The 17,139-nt window shown below is 64.3% G+C and overlaps 2 protein-coding genes across 9 annotated transcripts; both read left to right on the top strand.

The window, feature by feature from the left end:
* Positions 1-448: 448 nt before the first annotated feature.
* On the top strand, positions 449-9,503 carry MAPK12 (mitogen-activated protein kinase 12). The gene is made up of 12 exons (XM_047866271.1): positions 449-948; positions 1,038-1,167; positions 3,644-3,702; positions 4,595-4,706; positions 4,838-4,867; positions 5,148-5,195; positions 5,771-5,885; positions 6,076-6,147; positions 6,273-6,352; positions 6,433-6,511; positions 6,598-6,771; positions 8,874-9,503. Exons 1-12 carry the CDS (start codon positions 824-826, stop codon positions 8,951-8,953), a joined length of 1,104 nt encoding a protein of 367 aa, XP_047722227.1. The 5' UTR covers positions 449-823; the 3' UTR covers positions 8,954-9,503.
* Positions 9,504-10,629: 1,126 nt separating this feature from the next.
* HDAC10 (histone deacetylase 10) lies at positions 10,630-16,918 on the top strand. Of its 8 annotated transcripts, none has more exons than XM_047866265.1 (20): positions 10,630-10,644; positions 11,075-11,764; positions 11,835-11,969; positions 12,196-12,292; positions 12,524-12,621; positions 12,721-12,825; positions 12,982-13,050; positions 13,142-13,268; positions 13,459-13,524; positions 13,733-13,792; positions 13,870-13,959; positions 14,095-14,201; positions 14,274-14,341; positions 14,421-14,685; positions 14,783-14,867; positions 15,229-15,320; positions 15,461-15,517; positions 15,862-15,940; positions 16,082-16,264; positions 16,361-16,918. In XM_047866265.1, the coding sequence occupies exons 2-20, from the start codon at positions 11,706-11,708 to the stop codon at positions 16,583-16,585; spliced, it is 2,067 nt and encodes a 688-aa protein (XP_047722221.1). In that variant the 5' UTR covers positions 10,630-10,644; positions 11,075-11,705; the 3' UTR covers positions 16,586-16,918. The 8 variants fall into 8 exon arrangements, with proteins under 8 accessions (XP_047722221.1, XP_047722226.1, XP_047722219.1 ...); XM_047866266.1 differs by lacking the exon at positions 10,630-10,644 and having other exon boundaries at positions 10,656-11,764; positions 16,361-16,520; positions 16,612-16,918; XM_047866264.1 differs by lacking the exon at positions 10,630-10,644 and adding an exon at positions 10,664-10,703.
* The last annotated feature ends 221 nt before the right edge of the window (positions 16,919-17,139 follow it).

Here is a 17,139-nt window from a genome sequence, read left to right as displayed (position 1 = left end):
TGGCTCCTGGGATCGGGAGGTCACAGGGAGGGGTGTTGGGGATGCAGCCTAAGTTTGGGAAACGGAACCAGCTCCTCCACAGGGAAGGGGATGCCGGCAATTGGAGGGTTGGGGGGAAACCCCATACTGGGACAGGATGGTCAGCCCCAGGGGAGGGGCGTGTCCTGCAAGGTGGGCAGCAGACTTGCGGAACGCGGAGCTCAGCCCGGTGGGGGCGGAAGGGGGATCAGGGCTGGGGGACCGGGTCGGTGGGGTGGAGTTGGCGAGGCGGGTGGACAGTGACCTGCGGCTGGGAATAAGAGGTCCTCGGTCGGGGCCCAGCTCCCCGGGGGCGTGGCTACTGGGGAGGAGCCGGGAGCCCCAAGGCGCTAAGGCTGAGACACCCCCGACCCGGGCCGGGGGAGTCCCGCTCCGGTGGGGAGGCGGCGGGGGCCTCCGGCGGAGTGCGTTCGGGCGGGCACTGCCCTGCGGGGCGGCGCTCCCCCGTCCCCGGCCGGCCCTCCCCCGCCGCGGCCGCCTCGGGTTTCCGCAGGGGCCGGAGGGCGGGCGGGGGCGTCACGTGCGCGCGGCCCGGGGGCCGGTTGGTCGGCGGGCAGGGGAGGGACCGCGCGCTACCCCGGGCCCGGGCTGGGGTCGGGCCGGGGTCGCGCGCTCCCGACAGCCAGGCGGGCGGCGGCGGGAAAAGGGGAGAGAGCCGGGAGCCGGAGGACCCGGGCGCGCGCCAAGGGAGTCCCGCCGATTCCGGGTGTTCCCCCCCCCCACACCGGTCCTCGGGGCGCAGCGCCCACGGGGTCTGCGGCGGGGGGCGGCGCCCGGGGCTGCCATGAGCTCCCCGCCGCCCGCCCGCAAGGGCTTTTACCGCCAGGAGGTGACCAAGACGGCCTGGGAGGTGCGCGCCGTGTACCAGGACCTGCAGCCCGTGGGCTCCGGCGCGTACGGCGCCGTGTGGTGAGCGCAGGCCGGGCGGGGCGGCCGGCGGGCGGCGGGGGCGCGCGGCGGGGGCGGGCCGGCCTCCCGCTCAGCGGTGCGCCCCGCAGCTCGGCCGTGGACAGCCGCACCGGTGCCAAGGTGGCCATCAAGAAGCTGTACCGGCCCTTCCAGTCCGAGCTGTTCGCCAAGCGCGCCTACCGCGAGCTTCGCCTCCTCAAGCACATGCGTCACGAGAACGTGAGTCGCGCTGGTCCCCGCTCAGCTGGGCTCAGGGCCTCCTCGTCCATCCGTGCAAGTCCTGCCCTGGGAGGCTGAGGCCCTGGTACCCAGCCCCTGGGCGACCCCGCCCATGTGGCAGGGCGGACGTGCGGGATCAGGGCGTTGTACCCCACGAAGCTGGTGGGGCTCCACGTGCTGAGGGCAGGCCCCCCGCCCCCTTTCTGAGAGAGACTGCTTCCCCAGGCTCCAGTCCTCCCTGCTAGGCCAGGCCCTGCCAAAGGCTTAGCTCCTTGGTTCGTTCCTGGGGCCACATCTGGCTCCTCAACCCAGATCCCAGTCAGGGGACGGTGGCTTGCCCAGGCCAAGGGCATCCTCCAGGCCTCACCCCAACCCTGCCCCCAGCCGGAGCCTGGAGGTGAGAGAGGACACAGTCATCCTAGAGGCACCAGCCTCTTCCCTCTCCCCAGGCGTCCTCCACAGCTGCACCCCAGGCCCCCTTCTGCACCCGTGGGGTCCCTGTCCTGCGCAGTCTGCTCCAGTCCACCGCCCCAGCCTCGGTTCAGGGGTGCAGAGCTAGTCACTGAGCAGGAGTTGGCATGCCGGCATTGTCACCTCAGAGCCCTGGGGTGTCCGGTGGTGATGGGGTTTACAGAGCTGGCGTGTGGAGGGCACTAGGCAGTGGCCAGCGCAGAGACGCCTCCTTCTATGCCGGGAGAGGGCAGGCCTGGGTCCCTTCTCTCTCCTAGGGGAGTCCCTGTTGCTTCTCGATATTCTTCCTGTGGCTCTGAACTCTGTCCCTCCCACACCAGCCATTCCTGCCTCACCCCTAGTTCGGACTGCGGGTGTGAGTACTCAGACCCTGGGCTAATCATGCTCCTGATGGTCTGGCCCCTCCTGGGTCATCAGAGCCACCAGGCTCCTTCGGGGAAAATGAGTCCCACGTCCACCAGGAAACTTGTCCCCTTGACACTGGGTCCTTCATTCACTCTGACTTTCCCTCTCTGCCCTTGGCCCTTCCCGGGGGGGGGGGGGGGGGCGGGGGGACGGGGGCAGAATCCATTTGGGACAGACAGCAGCCCAGCTCTGCCCTCCCTACCTTCTGGTTACACCCAGTCATGCCCAGGTTGGTTCCCATGAAGGCAGACCCATCTCCTCAAGGCTGCATACTCCTCCCCGACTGCTCCCCTCTCCTGCCTGCCCTGCCCATTCCCCAAGGTCTCAGGGCTTTCCTTCAGTTGCTGGGCCCCCTGGCCCAATCCCCCCCTCTGTGCCTTCCCAGCTGAGCTCCCAACCCGCTAGCAGCCAGCTGCCGCTGCCTGCATGGTGCCTGAACGCAGCTAGGAGGCTCAGCCCATCGTAAACCCATTTCCTACAAGAACACTGAGGCTATGAGGGGCTGGGTGCCATGGCGGGTCCCACCCTTCCACCCACGCTTCGGGCCTTCTCCCTCTCCTTCCCTGCACTTTAGGCCAGAATCCACGCCGCAGAGGTACGGAAGTCTCCATCAAGCTGATGGACCCTCCTTACACTTGGGGACCCTGTCCTCTGTCCTCTTCTTGCAAAGACACTGTCCTCATTCCCTAGTACTTGCCTGCCTCCAGGCCCTCACTGGACCTCCCTCTCTGTCCTCTCCTTCCCTGTCCCCATGGCTCTGGCTGGCGGCTCTGAAGGCCATCTAGCCGTCCCTCCACCTTGTGTCCACTCTTGCCTCACTCCTGTCTGTCCCCATACAGCACACAGAGGGACTCACTCAGCATCACACCTATTTAAACCCTTTCTCGGCAGCTCTTAGGATCGAAGCCAAACCTTCACCTGGCATGCAAGGGCCTACTTGGGCTCCCTCGGGCCTCTCCTTGGCTGCTCCCTGGCCTGGGCCTCGGCCACCTGGCCTTTCTCCCCGTGTTCCTCAAACGCTTGGAGTGTTCTCCCTTCCACCTCGGCCCCCATTTGCATGGCCTATACCAGGGGTCTTCCCTCCTGGCACATCCAGCTGCCCCTCTGGCCACTAGGATGTACAAGCTGCCCAGGGCCCTGCGGGGCTGGGTCTAGCTGTCAGCTCGATCATGGTGCTGTCGGCCTGGGCCTCTCCAGCGGAAACTAGGCTCCCTGGTGGACCTGCTGGGGGCTGGCACTCCCCTGGGGGGCTGTCCCACCCTGGTCTCGAGTCTTCCATGGAGACAGGAAGAGGGGGACAAAGGGCCAAGGGGCTGGAGCTCCTTGGGTGGCTGGGAGCTGACCCAGACTTGGGGCTGCCCCTCCCCCAGGATTCCTGTGGTCATCACTCAAAAATAGCCTGTGTCTATGGGCATGTGTGCCAGCGCTGGGTTGCGTGGCCAACAGACAGAGCCAGGCCCTGTGGACAGTGGGAAGGGACGGGGGATATCTGTAGGGGGCTTTCCTGCTCAGAGCACAGTGCCAGCCTCGGGGGTTTGCCTGAACCCCCATGCCCTCCACTGTGCCTCCGTCCCACCTGTCACTCTGGCCTCCTCCCCAGGTCATCGGGCTGCTGGACGTGTTCACTCCTGACGAAACCCTGGATGATTTCACAGACTTGTGAGTGCCGTCCTGGGAGGGCTGGGCAGGGCAGAGGGGTGTCGGGTTGCTCTTGGGTGCTGACTCGGGTTCTGTGTTGGCATGTGGGCCTGTCCCTGCGGCCCAGCGGGGTCGGGATGCACACTGCCCACCCCTTCCCCACACCACAGTCCACCCCCTGCCACGCACCCCTGGGACCCACGGCACTGGCGCAGCTGGGTGCAGCCCGGGCCTCCTTGGACCACGCTTGGCACGGGCTGTCCAGTGCTGGAGGTGTGAGCGTTGGACCTGCGTCGGTTAGCCAGCAGGCCCCGTGCTCTGGGACCCTGGCATCAAGTATGTGGCTTTGTAACTGGAGCTGCTGACCTTTGCTGGCAGGCAGGGGAGGGGCGGCAGGGGGCCTGCCTGTGGCTGCCATCCCTGGATTCATACTGTCGTCGGCCAAGGCCGGGGGCTGAGCCTGGGAAGGGCTGAGGACAGGCTCCTTGCCGTCTGACCTTGCAGAGGTCGAGGACACACATAGGCCTCAGTGTCCTGGCGAGGTGTTAAATGTCTCTGCTCTGTGTCTCTCTCCCTCCACCTACAGGCCCAGCCTGCTCCTCTGAGCCACGTGTCCTCCTGTCCCCACCCCTGCCCACAGACACTTCCCTCCTTCCTCTTGCACCCTCTTCTGTCTCTGATCCCTGGTGCTCCCTAGACCCTAGCCTCCATGTGGCCCTGCAGGAAACCCCAGAACACGGTCCTGACCCACCCGACATTCTGGGGCAGGTGTGCGTTGGGAAGGTGGGTGGAGCCTGGTGCTGCACTGTGGAAGGTAGAAGGTGCTGCCAGGCGATCCCCGGGGTCTCCAGGGTCTGAGCCTAGGCCCAGGGGGTGTGATGCCCACTGTCCGCGCCCACCCCGGTCCCTGCAGTTACCTGGTGATGCCGTTCATGGGCACCGACCTGGGCAAACTCATGAAGCACGAGAAGCTGAGCGAGGACCGAATCCAGTTCCTTGTCTACCAGATGCTGAAGGGGCTAAAGGTGGGAGCGCACGGGGGTGCTGCAGGAGGGGCAGAGCCCCCCAGGCCAGGCCGGCGCCAGGGTGGGATTGCTCGTCCGTGGTTCTGAGGTCCCAGAGCTGACTGCCACCGACCCTCTGTCTGTCCCCATAGTACATCCATGCTGCTGGCGTCATCCACAGGGTGAGTCCTGGTGCTGGGCGGGAACTTCCTGTGGCCTGTAGGTGTGGGAGGGGCCCGACTGCCAGGAGCCTCCACTGCTGGCCTGTGAGGGGGCAAGATGGGGCCAGTGGGGAGTGTGTGCGAGGCTCACGCACAGCTGTGGAGGCCTGGGTACCTCTGTCCTTCCCGGAAGGGCATCCGGGTGGGGATGGCCGAGTCTGGCTGCCCCACATTCAGGTGTCCAGGCTCTGGCCCTGGTGTGGTGGGAGGGGCTGCTCGCCCACCTTTCTTGTGCCCCCAGGACCTGAAGCCTGGCAATCTGGCAGTGAATGAGGACTGTGAGCTGAAGGTGTGTGTTGGTTGGCATGGGCGGGGGCGGGGGGGGGGGCTGGGCATCTCTCCCCGCCTGTCCATCTGCCTGTAGCCCTGGGCCCTCAGGCCTGGGGGAGTGTTGGCTCGAGCCCAGGCAGAGGGACCAGACCCCAGCCATCCAGGCCATGGCTGGCAGCTGACAGGCAGATGGGCCCTGGGGAGGCACTTGATGCACGGGGAATGGAGGGCCGAAGTGGGCGCACTCTCACACCTGATTAAGGTGAAGGGCGGGAGGTGTCCCCGGTCCTCCATACCTGAGCCAGCATAGGGCCGAGGGGGCCCCTGCAAAGCGCTGGCCAGGTCCTGGGGTCAGCAGAGAGTAGAGGAGCAGGGAGAGGAGACCCATGGGAGTGCCCGCTCCTGAGGGTAGGAGAAGGCAAGGTCGGGTGGGGCTGGCGGCACTGGCCATGGGGAGGAACTCATGGAGAGGCCATGACCTCAGGCCCTGGAGGGTTGGCAGAGGCCCCAGTGTGCCCGGTGCTCCTGGGTCGTAGGCTGGCCCACCTGCTCCCTGGGGGCCGTATTGCCCCACCTTCCTGATTCTGACTATAGATCCTGGACTTCGGCTTGGCCAGGCAGGCCGACAGCGAGATGACTGGGTACGTGGTGACCCGGTGGTACCGTGCACCTGAGGTCATCTTGAATTGGATGCACTACACCCAGACGGGTGAGAATGGCCGGAGACGCAGAGGCACCCTGGCCTTGCCCGCCTTCTTCCCTTTCTTCATGGGAGGCCCAGCGGGGAGGCTGCTGACCTGGGATGGGATTGGGGCGAGGGTGTGGCAGGCTAGGTGGCCCCTATGTCCACGTCCCCCTCCCTGGCCCACAGAGCCCTGACGCAGGGGCTTCTGTCTCAGTGGACATCTGGTCAGCGGGCTGCATCATGGCAGAGATGATCACAGGGAAGACGCTGTTCAAGGGCAGTGACCGTATCCTACACTTGGGGGGGGGTAGGCTGGGTCTGGGGGTGGTGGTGCTGGGCATGCTGCCCCAGCCAGGTGGGGGGGTGCGCCCTGCTCTCTGGCCCCGTGCTGTGCTCCTCATCTCAGCACAGACCTGGACCAGCTGAAGGAGATCATGAAGGTGACAGGGACTCCTCCCGATGAATTTGTGCAGAGGCTGCAGAGTGCCGAGGTCAGTGGGGAGCTGGGCGGGGGCTGGAGGGGCTGGGCCTGGGCCTGTGGGTTGGCCCCTTACCCTTTCTTCCTTAAAAGGCGAAGAACTACATGAAGGGCCTCCCCGAGCTGGAGAAGAAGGATTTTGCCTCCATCCTGACTAACGCAAGTCCTCTGGGTAGGGCTGGACTGGAGGTGGGGGGGGGGGGGTCAGTGACCAGGGCGCTGGGGCCTGCGACCCTCCCTAACCAGTTCTCCCCGCAGCTGTGAACCTCCTGGAGAAGATGCTGGTACTGGATGCAGAACGGCGGGTGACTGCGGCCGAGGCGCTCACACACCCCTACTTTGAGTCACTGCAGGACACGGAGGACGAACCCAAGGCCCAGAAGTACGACGAGTCCTTTGACGATGTGGATCGCACGCTGGACGAGTGGAAGCGTGAGTGGGGGGCTCTGGGCAGGGGCCTGTGCATGGGCTCTGAGTCCTGGGATGCAGGTCAGCTGAGGAACACAACAGACTCAGAGGGCAGTGGGGCTTCTGGGTCAAGGTGACCTCTGGCTGGAGCTGAGGGATGGAAGAATGTTCCTGGCAGGAGGTTCGGCACAAACGAGAGCAGGAGGGGAGTTCTGGAAGTTGCAGGAGGCAGCTCTCAGCTCAGGGCCGTTGTGAGCACTTGGCTTCTCCCAGCCCTGCCGGCCCTGCCCAATGCTGCCCACCTCCTCCCCATGTCCTGGCCATTCTGGAGCCCCTCCACTCCCACTCATCCCCAGGCCTCCACTCTTACCTCTTGAACTCGTCCTTGCCTCTCTGCCCTTTTCGGGACCCCTCCCACCTGCACAACTCACACCTCTCATGTCCTGCCAACAGCAGAAGCCCCCCACCCCCAGCCCCAGCCAGCCCCCTCACCACCCCTCGCCTGTTCCTCCAGTCCCACTGAGCAGTTCAGATGTACCTGTAACTGCTCTGTACTGCCAGGCTGGCCGTTGCCTTACACTAAGGGCCCTTCCCTTCCTCCCTGAGGGCCAACCAGCAGATATTAAGCCTCAGGCTGGGCTCAGGGACACCTGCCAGGTCCCCAGGCCTCCCTCTGCTGTGGTCCTGGAGCCCTGCGCTGGAACTGTCTTGGCAGAATGGCAGGCAGTGAGGGCTGGGCTTGGTGCCCTTCTCTTGGTGGCTGCAGGACCAGCCTGGAGGGTGCTGGGATGTCCGAGGGCAGCGGTTAGCACTGTCGGGGCCGTGGCACATGGTGGCCACTGTGTCCTAGGCCCCATCTTGGCTCTGCCTCAGACACAGGGCCTTGGTCCTACACGTGGGGGTCAGGGTGGGACTGGGCTGGTGGTTCCCAAATCACGTTCCTTAAGCCACGGGGTGCTTGTAACTCTCAACAGAGCTCCGCCCTTGGTTGTGCTGTTTTGTGCTTTTAAGTTTCGTTCAGTTTGGGGAAAGTTTTCTGCTGCTAAAAAAGATAACATGAAAACCACGGGCCACAGGCTCCTCTCTGTGGTCCCCACCCACACAGACTGTGGTAAGAGGTTTTACTTTTACTATAGACCATGGGGAACACGTGACCTGTTTGTGGCTAAGCCCCTGGTCAGGAATGCAAACTCTCACCGCCTCCTGTTTCCCTGGGAACAGCCAGCTTCACATAGACCTTCCGTGTATGGGTTGAGCCCTGTGTTAGGATCAGATGAAGGGCCTAGGAGGCACCACAGGGGGCGGGAATACATCCATGCCACAGGCAGGGCAAACCGCAGATCGTCTGCTCTAAATGCACAGTGTTTCCTGAACTGGGCTCTGGAGGAGCAGAGTCCCCCAAACAGGTGCTCCACTGGCCAGGTGAGCCTGGAAACAGTGAGGTAGGCTGAGCAGAACCTGTCCCGCTGCAGACTGGCCAGAGGAGAAGCAAATCAGGCTTTCTCCTTCCTTTGGGATGGCTTGCTCTGGGGACAGGGGACAGGACCACTAGGCAAGGAGGGCAGATGCTGTGGGTGGTGGGAATTCCCCTCGTTTAAGTTTCTATGGATAGTCTCGATCCAGAAATCGAGGTGTGCCCTGCTGGGGCCCTGAGTGGCTCCGCTTGAGTGGACACATTGATTTACATTGCCAGGACAGCCTCTGCTCACTGCAGAAGGCTGCGGGGCCAGGGCCTGTCTGGCCACGCCAGGGACAGTGGGTTTGGGTTACAGGAGCCCCTTCGGGGTGGATGGGGGGCACAGGTGGGCTGAGAGTGGCCGTAGCCTCGGATGAAGTGGCACCTGCACTCCAGCAATGACCTCTGGCCCTGATGTTTTTGGGAACTGGCTGGGCCCCTAGGTCAATGGCTAACAGCCTGTGCTCTAGGGCCGGGGAGCTCTTCCCACCCCTACCCTGAGCCGCCCCTCACAGGACTCAGTGCTGGTCAGGGCAGGTACCAGTGAGCTGGGCCCAGTGTTCTTCCTGGGTCACTGGCTTCTGCCTTTGGTGTGAATTGTAGGAACTGATTCTGAAGGGTGATGGGGCCCCTTCTCCCGTGATGATCTGTCTCCCTCACCCCACCCCAGGTGTCACATATAAGGAAGTGCTCAGCTTCAAGCCTCCCCGGCAGCTGGGGACCAAGGTGTCCAAGGAGACAGCGCTGTGAAGACCCCTGGGCCCTGAGAGCGGTGGGGAGGGGGCCTTGAGGACCCTGGCTGGGGCTTCCACCTGGAAGGGGATCCTGATTATCACTGTGACTCTGGCTGGGGTTTGCATCCCAGGAGACCTATGGTTCCATGGACCCCCTCCCCCAACCGTTTCCCTGCTCTCAAGGCTACCACCTCAGTCTAACCTTGGGGGGGGGGGGCATCTGGACCTTCTGAACAGGATGCCAAACTGACCTGGGACTGGCCTCTGACTCCCTGGGCAGTGGTCCCCTTCCCCAGGTGCAACAAGAAGCCTCAGAGCCTGTGGGGGATGGGGGTGGTGAGGCTTGGGTCAAGGTTTGGCCTGACCCTGTCCGCTCCAGCCCCTGCTGGAACCCAGTATACACAGCTGAAAGAGACACACAGGGAGGGCACTGAGTGCCTACTCAGGGATGTCTCTTTTGGGGGGCGTTGGTGTGGACTCTCCTGAACCCCCAGCCCGGAATGTAAATTGGCCCTGTGCTATGCCCACATGACAGGAAGGAAATAAACCCTTTTGTAGAGATCCCACTCTGGCTTTCCTTCCTTTTTTTTTTTTTTTAATTTTTTTTAAACGTTTATTTTTTTTGGGGGGGGGGGCAAAGAGAGACAGAGCATGAACGGGGGAGGGGCAGAGAGAGAGGGAGACACAGAATCGGAAACAGGCTCCGAGCCATCAGCCCAGAGCCCGACGCGGGGATCGAACTCACGGACCGCGAGATCGTGACCTGGCTGAAGTCGGACGCTTAACCGACTGCGCCACCCAGGCGCCCCGTGGCTTTCCTTCCTAATTCTCGCGCTGGATCTCCACCTTTAGGTCTCTGAGCTGCGGCCAAGCATAGAGAAAAGAAGCTGGCTCCCGAGCCTCAGTCCCTACTTAGTAGCTGTGCCGGGGCACGCCCTTCCTCCCAGGTCCACAGTGAGCCCAGAGCCTGAAGCCCCCGGGCTAGGGATTGGCCCCGCCCCTTCTGAGGACTTCCTCTAAAGGTTTAGACTCTGGAGCCAGGCCCCAGGCAGAGCCCGCTCGGGACGGGGCGTTAGGGCCCAACGTGGGGCTCAGTCCCAGCTGTCTGAGCTCCCAGCAGTCTCCAGGGCCAGGTTCCTGGAGAGGAGGGGTCACGCTAGACGCTTTGAGGCACCTGTCACACACAGTACACCAGTGGGTTCTGTTGTCATTTGAAACCTCCCGCCCCGGCGTCCACGTGCCAGCGCCATCGGCGAGCCCGCGCAGCCTTCTGTCAGCCAGTGGACGTCTCGGAGAGCCGGGTTCTCTAGGCTCCAGGGCTCCTGCGTTCGCACTGGCTCCTCCCACTTGTCCCCAGGGCAGGTACGCCCAAAGCGGGGCCAGGCCGTCCCCCTTCTGGCCTGGAGTTCGGCCGGACACGTGAACAGTTGGCCCAGCCGAGTTGCCACAGTGGACACCGGCCTTCTCTGCTCAGGGGCTCTCTGGTGCTCCCGGGGCCGACCCTTCTCTGGACCCCCGGCTCAGGGCGATCCGGGAAGGGCGGTCTGCCACAGGCCTCGCCTCTGGGACCACGTGTGCCAGGATGGCCAGTCAGAGTACGCCAGCCCCATAGCCACCGTGATTGGCTGAGGGGTGGGCACCTGATCCCAAATGACCCAATCGGAGTCTTCCCGGCGCTGGTAGCTTGTCCGTTGTGGACTCTGGCAGGTGCCTCGACCGGGACGGTGGGAACCCCGGTGGGGGCCGCGGGCCGCATCCTTCCCGCCGTAGGGGCCATTCCTACACTTCCGGGGCACCCACGAACGGGGTTGGCTGCACTCCCGCCCAGGGCCCCGCCTCCTACGTGCCCCGCCCCCCAGGGCCTATTCCCTTCAGAACGCCGCCTCCGTGAAGCCCGCCGCCTCAGGATTCGGGCCCTGGGCGCTGTTGCCAGAGCCCTTATGTTTCAGGCCCCTGGCTCCCACTTTCCTCCTCTCTGGCCATCTGGCTCGGTTGCTGGCCTCATGCATGCATTCCTCGCCCAGACCCTCCCTCTGTTCGCCTTGCCCTCCTGCCTTGCCTCGCCCCACGCTTCCGCGGCTCTTGTCTAGCTGCTCTGCCACCCCCTGACCCTCCGACTGGTCTGCTCTTTGGCCAGGGTCTTTCTGGAGCTCAAATCGGACCCCGCCACTCCCTTCTTACACCTCGGGGGAAGCGCTGCGCGTCGACGTCGCTCAGGCCCGGGCTCCCCTAGCCCAAGCGGCCCTCGGATGCGTCCCAGGGCAGCGCCAGACGTGATGGGCTGAGGACGCGTCTGACGCCTTGGCCTGCGCGGTCAGGCTGGGTCGGGGGAGATTTGGGGCGGTCCGCGGGGTCCTGGGCACACTGGACTTCACCCGCCCCCTCCACCTCTAGAGGGAGAGGGAGGCCCGCGACACGCCGCAGGCTCCGGGCTGGGGTGGGGGAAGGTAGGTCTTGGAGCCGCAGCCGGAGCGCGGAGTAGCAGAGATGGGGCAGCACAGCCCCGGCCCGGGCCCCAGGCGTCTCGCCAGCCCAGCTCCCGTCAGGCCGCGCTTCGGGGCGGGGTTTTGGGCGCTGGGTCAGAGTCTGAGGAAGTGGGGAAATCTGGCCCTGGGAGCCCCCCTGTCGGCCTACTTCCCTGCCTGGATTCTGCGTGTTCCTGCCCAGGCTCCCTGCCGGTCGTCCCAGCTCCCGGGGGCTGCAAGGAGGGGACAGGCAGTGCATTCACCTGCCCAGCCAGGGTGGCCCAAAGTGACCACGGCTGTGCCATGAGGACTGCGCTGGTGTACCACGAGGACATGGCAGCGGCCCGGCTGCTCTGGGAAGAGTAAGTGTGACCTGGCAGAGGTGGGAGGATGGAGAGGGGGCTCTGGACCCTGAGCTCTGTGTCCACTCAGCCCTGAGTGTGAGATCGAGCGTCCGGAGCGCCTGACTGCAGCCCTGGAGCGCCTGCGGCAGCGGGGCCTGGAGCAGAGGTGTCTACAGTTGGCAGCCCGAGAGGCCTCCGAGGCAGAGCTGGGCCTGGTACACAGGTCAGACCCTGGGGAGCCACGTGCCACAGAGGAGGCCAGCTAGGACCTGAGGCCACCCAGCCTGCCAGCATCTTGAAAACAGAGCATCTCCCCTACCTGCCTCAGTTTCACCATTGGGTGGGTGGGTGACGAAACAGTGAGGTGGGCAGTGCCCCCACGGGTCCAGCCCCTCTTTCTCCTCCTCTTCCTGCTGGTGACCCTGCCTTGCCTACCTGTCCCCCTGCAGCCCAGAGTATGTGTCCTTGTTGCGAGGAACCCAGACCTTGAGCACCAGGGAACTACAGGCGCTGTCTGGACAATACGACGCTGTCTACTTCCATCCGGTGCGGCCCTGGGGACACACCACTTCCTGGGTGGGGACACGCTACCTCCCCACCGCACATCCACATGCCCGTGCCTGATTTATGGCCTTGCCGCCAACCCTGGCCAAAGGCCCCACATTCACGAATGTGCACATGGCCTACACGCCCTGCTGCCTGCTGTACCCTGCGCGGGCCTGGGCGGAGCCTGTGAGGTGCGGGGGGTGGGGGCTCATTTGCACCCCTGCCCCACAGAGTACCTTCCACTGTGCCCGGCTGGCCGTGGGGGCTGCGCTGCAGCTGGTGGACGCCGTGCTGACGGGGGCTGTGCACAACGGGCTGGCCCTGGTGAGGTGAGAGCTGTCCCCTTCCTGGGTCACTCCCACCCACGGGTGGCCCTGTGAGGGCACAGGATGACCCTGATGTGCCCCCCACCCAATTTTCACCCACAGACCTCCTGGGCATCACGGCCAGAGAGCCGCTGCCAACGGATTCTGCGTGTTCAACAATGTGGCCATAGCAGCCAAATACGCCAAGCAGAGACACGGGCTGCACAGGTGTGCACTGCGAGGCAGGGGCCCAGGCCCGACAGGAGGGTGGGAGAGCGGGCTGCTGAGAGACCCCGTCCAGCCCCTTGTCTTCCTGGGGTGGGCTGTGGCCCCAAGGTCAGAGGCTCTGCCGCTCAGTGACCTCTGAGCACTCCCTGTCCCCAGGATCCTCATTGTCGACTGGGATGTCCACCATGGTCAGGGCATCCAGTATATCTTTGAGGATGACCCCAGGTGAGCCGGGGACGCGACCCTTCCCCGAGACCCTTTGCTGGGAGCCATGGGGACAAGGTCTTGACCTCTGGTCGTGGCTGGTTGTCCACAGCGTCCTCTACTTTTCCTGGCACCGCTATGAGCATGGGCACTTTTGGCCCTACCTTCGAGAATCGGATGCAGATGCTGTTGGGCAGGGGCAGGGCCGTGGCTTCACTGTCAACCTGCCCTGGAATCAGGTGCCTGCCTCTCCCGCCAGCCGCCTACACAGAGCCCCTCACCCAGGCCTCGCCCCTGCCCCGCAGCCCCAGGCCTCCTGAACAGAGTTCAGGGCATCCTTCCAGGGTCACCCCCAGAGTTTGGGCCCCAGGGACAGAGACTTCATAGCCCTCTGCCACGGGGCCCAGCACTGATGCCCCATGGCCACAGGTTGGGATGGGAAATGCTGACTACGTGGCCGCCTTCCTCCATGTGCTGCTCCCCGTGGCCTTTGAGGTAACTGCATGGGGGGCAGGAGTGGTCTTGATGCCAGGAGAAGGGGAGGGCGATCCTCTGTCCAGAGTACCTGCCCCCCCAACCCCCCCCCCCCCGCCCACACCATAGCAGAATGGAACCCTCCGGATGGGGAGTGCTATCTGGAGGGGCCTCCTTCACCCCTGCTCCGGTCTCTTTCCTGCCCATCCCCGCGTGGCCCCGCCCACAGTTTGACCCTGAGCTGGTGCTCATCTCAGCAGGATTTGACTCTGCGATCGGGGATCCTGAGGTGAGGGCCTGGCCTGGCAGGGGAGGGCTCCCGGGGTCCCGGGGCCAGGCGCCCATCACGCTGGGCTCTGGTTCCAGGGGCAGATGCGGGCCACGCCGGAGTGCTTCTCCCACCTCACGCAGCTGCTGCAGGTGCTGGCCGGCGGCCGAGTCTGTGCTGTGCTGGAGGTGACCGTGACAGCTGGGAGGGCTCACTGGTCAGATGCGGGGGAGCCATCAGAGGGGGCCTGCTGTACAGGACGGGGTATCCTGCCTGGGATGGCCCCGGCCCAGTCACATCCCTTCCTTTCTTTCTCCTCCCAGGGAGGCTACCACCTGGAGTCGCTGTCCCAGTCCGTGTGCATGGTGGTGAAGGCGCTGCTGGGTGACCCTGCCTTGCCCCTGTCGGGGCCCATGGAGCCTCATCACAGGTTCGGGGCCAGGAAGGTGGGAAGGGCTGGGGGTGCGATGCCGGGCCTCACTGCTCCTGCTTCTCCCCACAGTGCCCTGGAATCCATCCAGAGAGTCCGGGCTGCCCAGGCCCCTCATTGGAAGAGCCTCCGGCAGCAAGGTCAGTGTGGCCTAAGCTGGGAGGCAGGGTCACATCCTGGGCTCCCACGCAGTGGCTTTGACTCCGAACCACCCCCTAGGGTCGACCCCCATACTGAATCCCAGCACCTACTCCCTGGAGCGGAGAGCCTCACCTGTATCTCCCGGGGGACCCAAATTCAAGGCAGCAGAGGCGCAGGCCTCGGCCGCACTGAGTTCCCTCCTAGACCAGCTGCACCTCAACCCCACACTGCCTGTGCGCACGGCTGTTGCCCTGACTGCACTGGATGCTGCTCTGGTCCTACCCGCCGACGTCCTCCGTCAGGAGGGGTCAGCCCCACAGGAGGAGACACGGGCCTGGGCCAGGTGGGCAGCGTGGGCCTGGGGAGGGGGATGGGGCTGTGTGTGTACATGTGCTGCGGTCTGTCAATTCCTGTCCGTGTGTCTTGGTTTCCCATCATAGGCTACACGAGGCCCTGGCCCAGGACAGGGCTCTCACTGCACTTGGGAAGGTCCTGCACCTCTTGAATGGGATCCTGGATGGGCAGGTGGGTGCACCTGGGATGGGCCAAGGGTGGCCATGAGCCAGGGGCAGGGCCCAGGGCCCAGGACCTGCCCACAGCAGATGGCCTGTCCAGGGGAGTGCTCGGTGGCGCACAACCACATGGACGTGAGTTACCTTGTGCCTGGGCCCTTTCTAGAACAGTCCTCAGGGACAGGGTCATGAGTTCAGGGTCACTCAGTCTTCCCAACTAAATACTCCTTGACGGAGAGGTGAAGGGGATGACGTGAGTTAGTTTTAAGCATCTCACAGATGGCAGCTATGTAGAGGGGGGCCCAGAGAAGGGGCAGATGTGTCTGTTTATCTGGTTGGGAGTGGTCCTGCGCGCCCACTGTCGACCCCTCCAGGTGAGCAGTGGCATTGCAGCAACCCCGGAGCCCGCCGCGGCTCCCACCCTGGATGTGGTCATTCGGCGCGGCTTGTCCCACGGAGTGCGGAGGTGAGTCTTCAGGGCATGGCCCGTGGGCACCCCCTGCCCTGCTGGCCACCATTCCTGCTCCCTGCTGCGTGGGGAGGGCTCTGGGAATGGATTCCAGGTTGGGTGAGTGCAACCTGTCCCAGGGCCAACTTTTCCTCCAGGCTTCTCTGTGTGGCTGTGGGACAGCTGGATCGGCCCGCAGACCTTGCCGACGACGGGTATGACCCTTGGGTCAGGTGTACATCCAGCCTTGTGTGTGGGTGGGCACGCAGTCCTGGGTCCCCATGGGTGATGGGTGGGCAGGGCCTTCCACAGCTGGGGGCTGGCAGAGGAGTCCCTGGGAGGGTCTCCAGCACAGAGGGTCAGCAGTGCTCCCTCCCCTCCTCCACCTCCCCTTCTGTGGTCTGGGCTCTGGAGGGCAAACAGCAGCTCACCCCCCGGCGCGCGCGTGCTCGCTCTTCCCTGCTCACCCCCCGCGCGTGCTCCCTCTATCCTGCTCACCCCCCGCACGTGCTCGCTCTATCCTGCTCACCCCCCGCGCGTGCTCGCTCTTCCCTGGAAGGAGGAATCTGTGGCTGAACATCAGAGGCAAGGAGGCGGCCGCCCCATCCATGTTCCAGGTCTCCGTGCCACTGCCAGGGGTGAGCGGTGATGTCGAGGGCAGGGTGTCCTCGTGCTGGCTGGCCCGCTCCTCCCCCTGCCCTTCCTGGTGGGGCTGTTGGTGTGGCTGCGCACCTGATACTGGGAGGCAGGGTGACCCCTGACTGCCGTTCTTCCCACAGACTACTGGTGGGTTCGTGAGCTGCGTTCTGGCCCTTGTGCTGCCCCTGGCCTATGGCTTCCAGCCTGACCTTGTGTTGGTGGCGCTGGGGCCAGCCCACGGCCTGCAGGCCCCCCAAGCCGCACTCCTGGCTTCTCTGCTGCGGGGGCCGGCGGGGGGCCGAGTCTTGGTCCTGCTGGAGCAGGTGAGCTGGGCAGGGGGCGGATGTGCTGGGGGTGGGGGTGGGGGCAGGTGGGGAGCGACCAGTGACTTGCTGCTTCCACCTCTGCTCCCGGCCCAGGGATCCACATCCCAGCTTGCAGGGATCCTGGCCCGGGTGTTGCAGGGAGAGGCGCCCCCCGGCCTGGGTCCCTTCTCCATGGCCTCCCCAGAGGACACACAGGCCCTGATATACCTGAGAGGGCAGCTGGAAGCAGAGTGGAAGATGCTGCAGGTGGCCGGTGAGGCTGGGGGGGCACGGCCCAGGCTGAATACTGGGTCTGGGGGAAGCAGCTCACCGCAGTGACAAGCTGACTGTGCACCTCTTCCCAGCTCCTCAAGTGCCGTGACCGGGCAGCTTGAAATCTGCCAGGGTGGGAGTCTTTGCACTCCAGAGGTGACACCACAGACTAGTCCCCCAAGAGCCGGCTTTAAACACTCACGTGTGCACCACTGCCTGAGGCCTCTGTCCTGATGGCCAGGCTACAGAGCTGTCCGGGGCTCTGGCTCAGGGACACTATGTCCACGGCCGTGACCGGGAGCCCCCCCTCCAGTGGTCTGCCTCTGCACAGATGGTTCCATCCTCACTTCCTGCACGCCTCTTAACCTCAAAAAATAAAAGTCGTTTTACCAGCAAAAATGGGCTTATTCAGGAATAGCAGAGAACTGAAATTCAGGATAAGTAGACTATGGCAAAGCCATACGCAAGTGTAACTAAGAAGAGGAACGTTATTTTATGGGAAAGGAGGCAGTGGGGAGGGATCGTTTTGAATGAGCATCCGTTGGAGAAGGACGATGAGGATTTCTGAGGATTCTTTCCTGCTGATGCTTCTGTTGGGTCTGGAATTGACGATTCCTCCT

The sequence above is a fragment of the Prionailurus viverrinus genome, chromosome B4 (assembly GCF_022837055.1).
Source record: "Prionailurus viverrinus isolate Anna chromosome B4, UM_Priviv_1.0, whole genome shotgun sequence".
NCBI lineage: Eukaryota > Metazoa > Chordata > Mammalia > Carnivora > Felidae > Prionailurus > Prionailurus viverrinus.
Note: the sequence above shows the minus strand (reverse complement) of the source record. Positions and strands in the feature narration are given on the sequence as shown.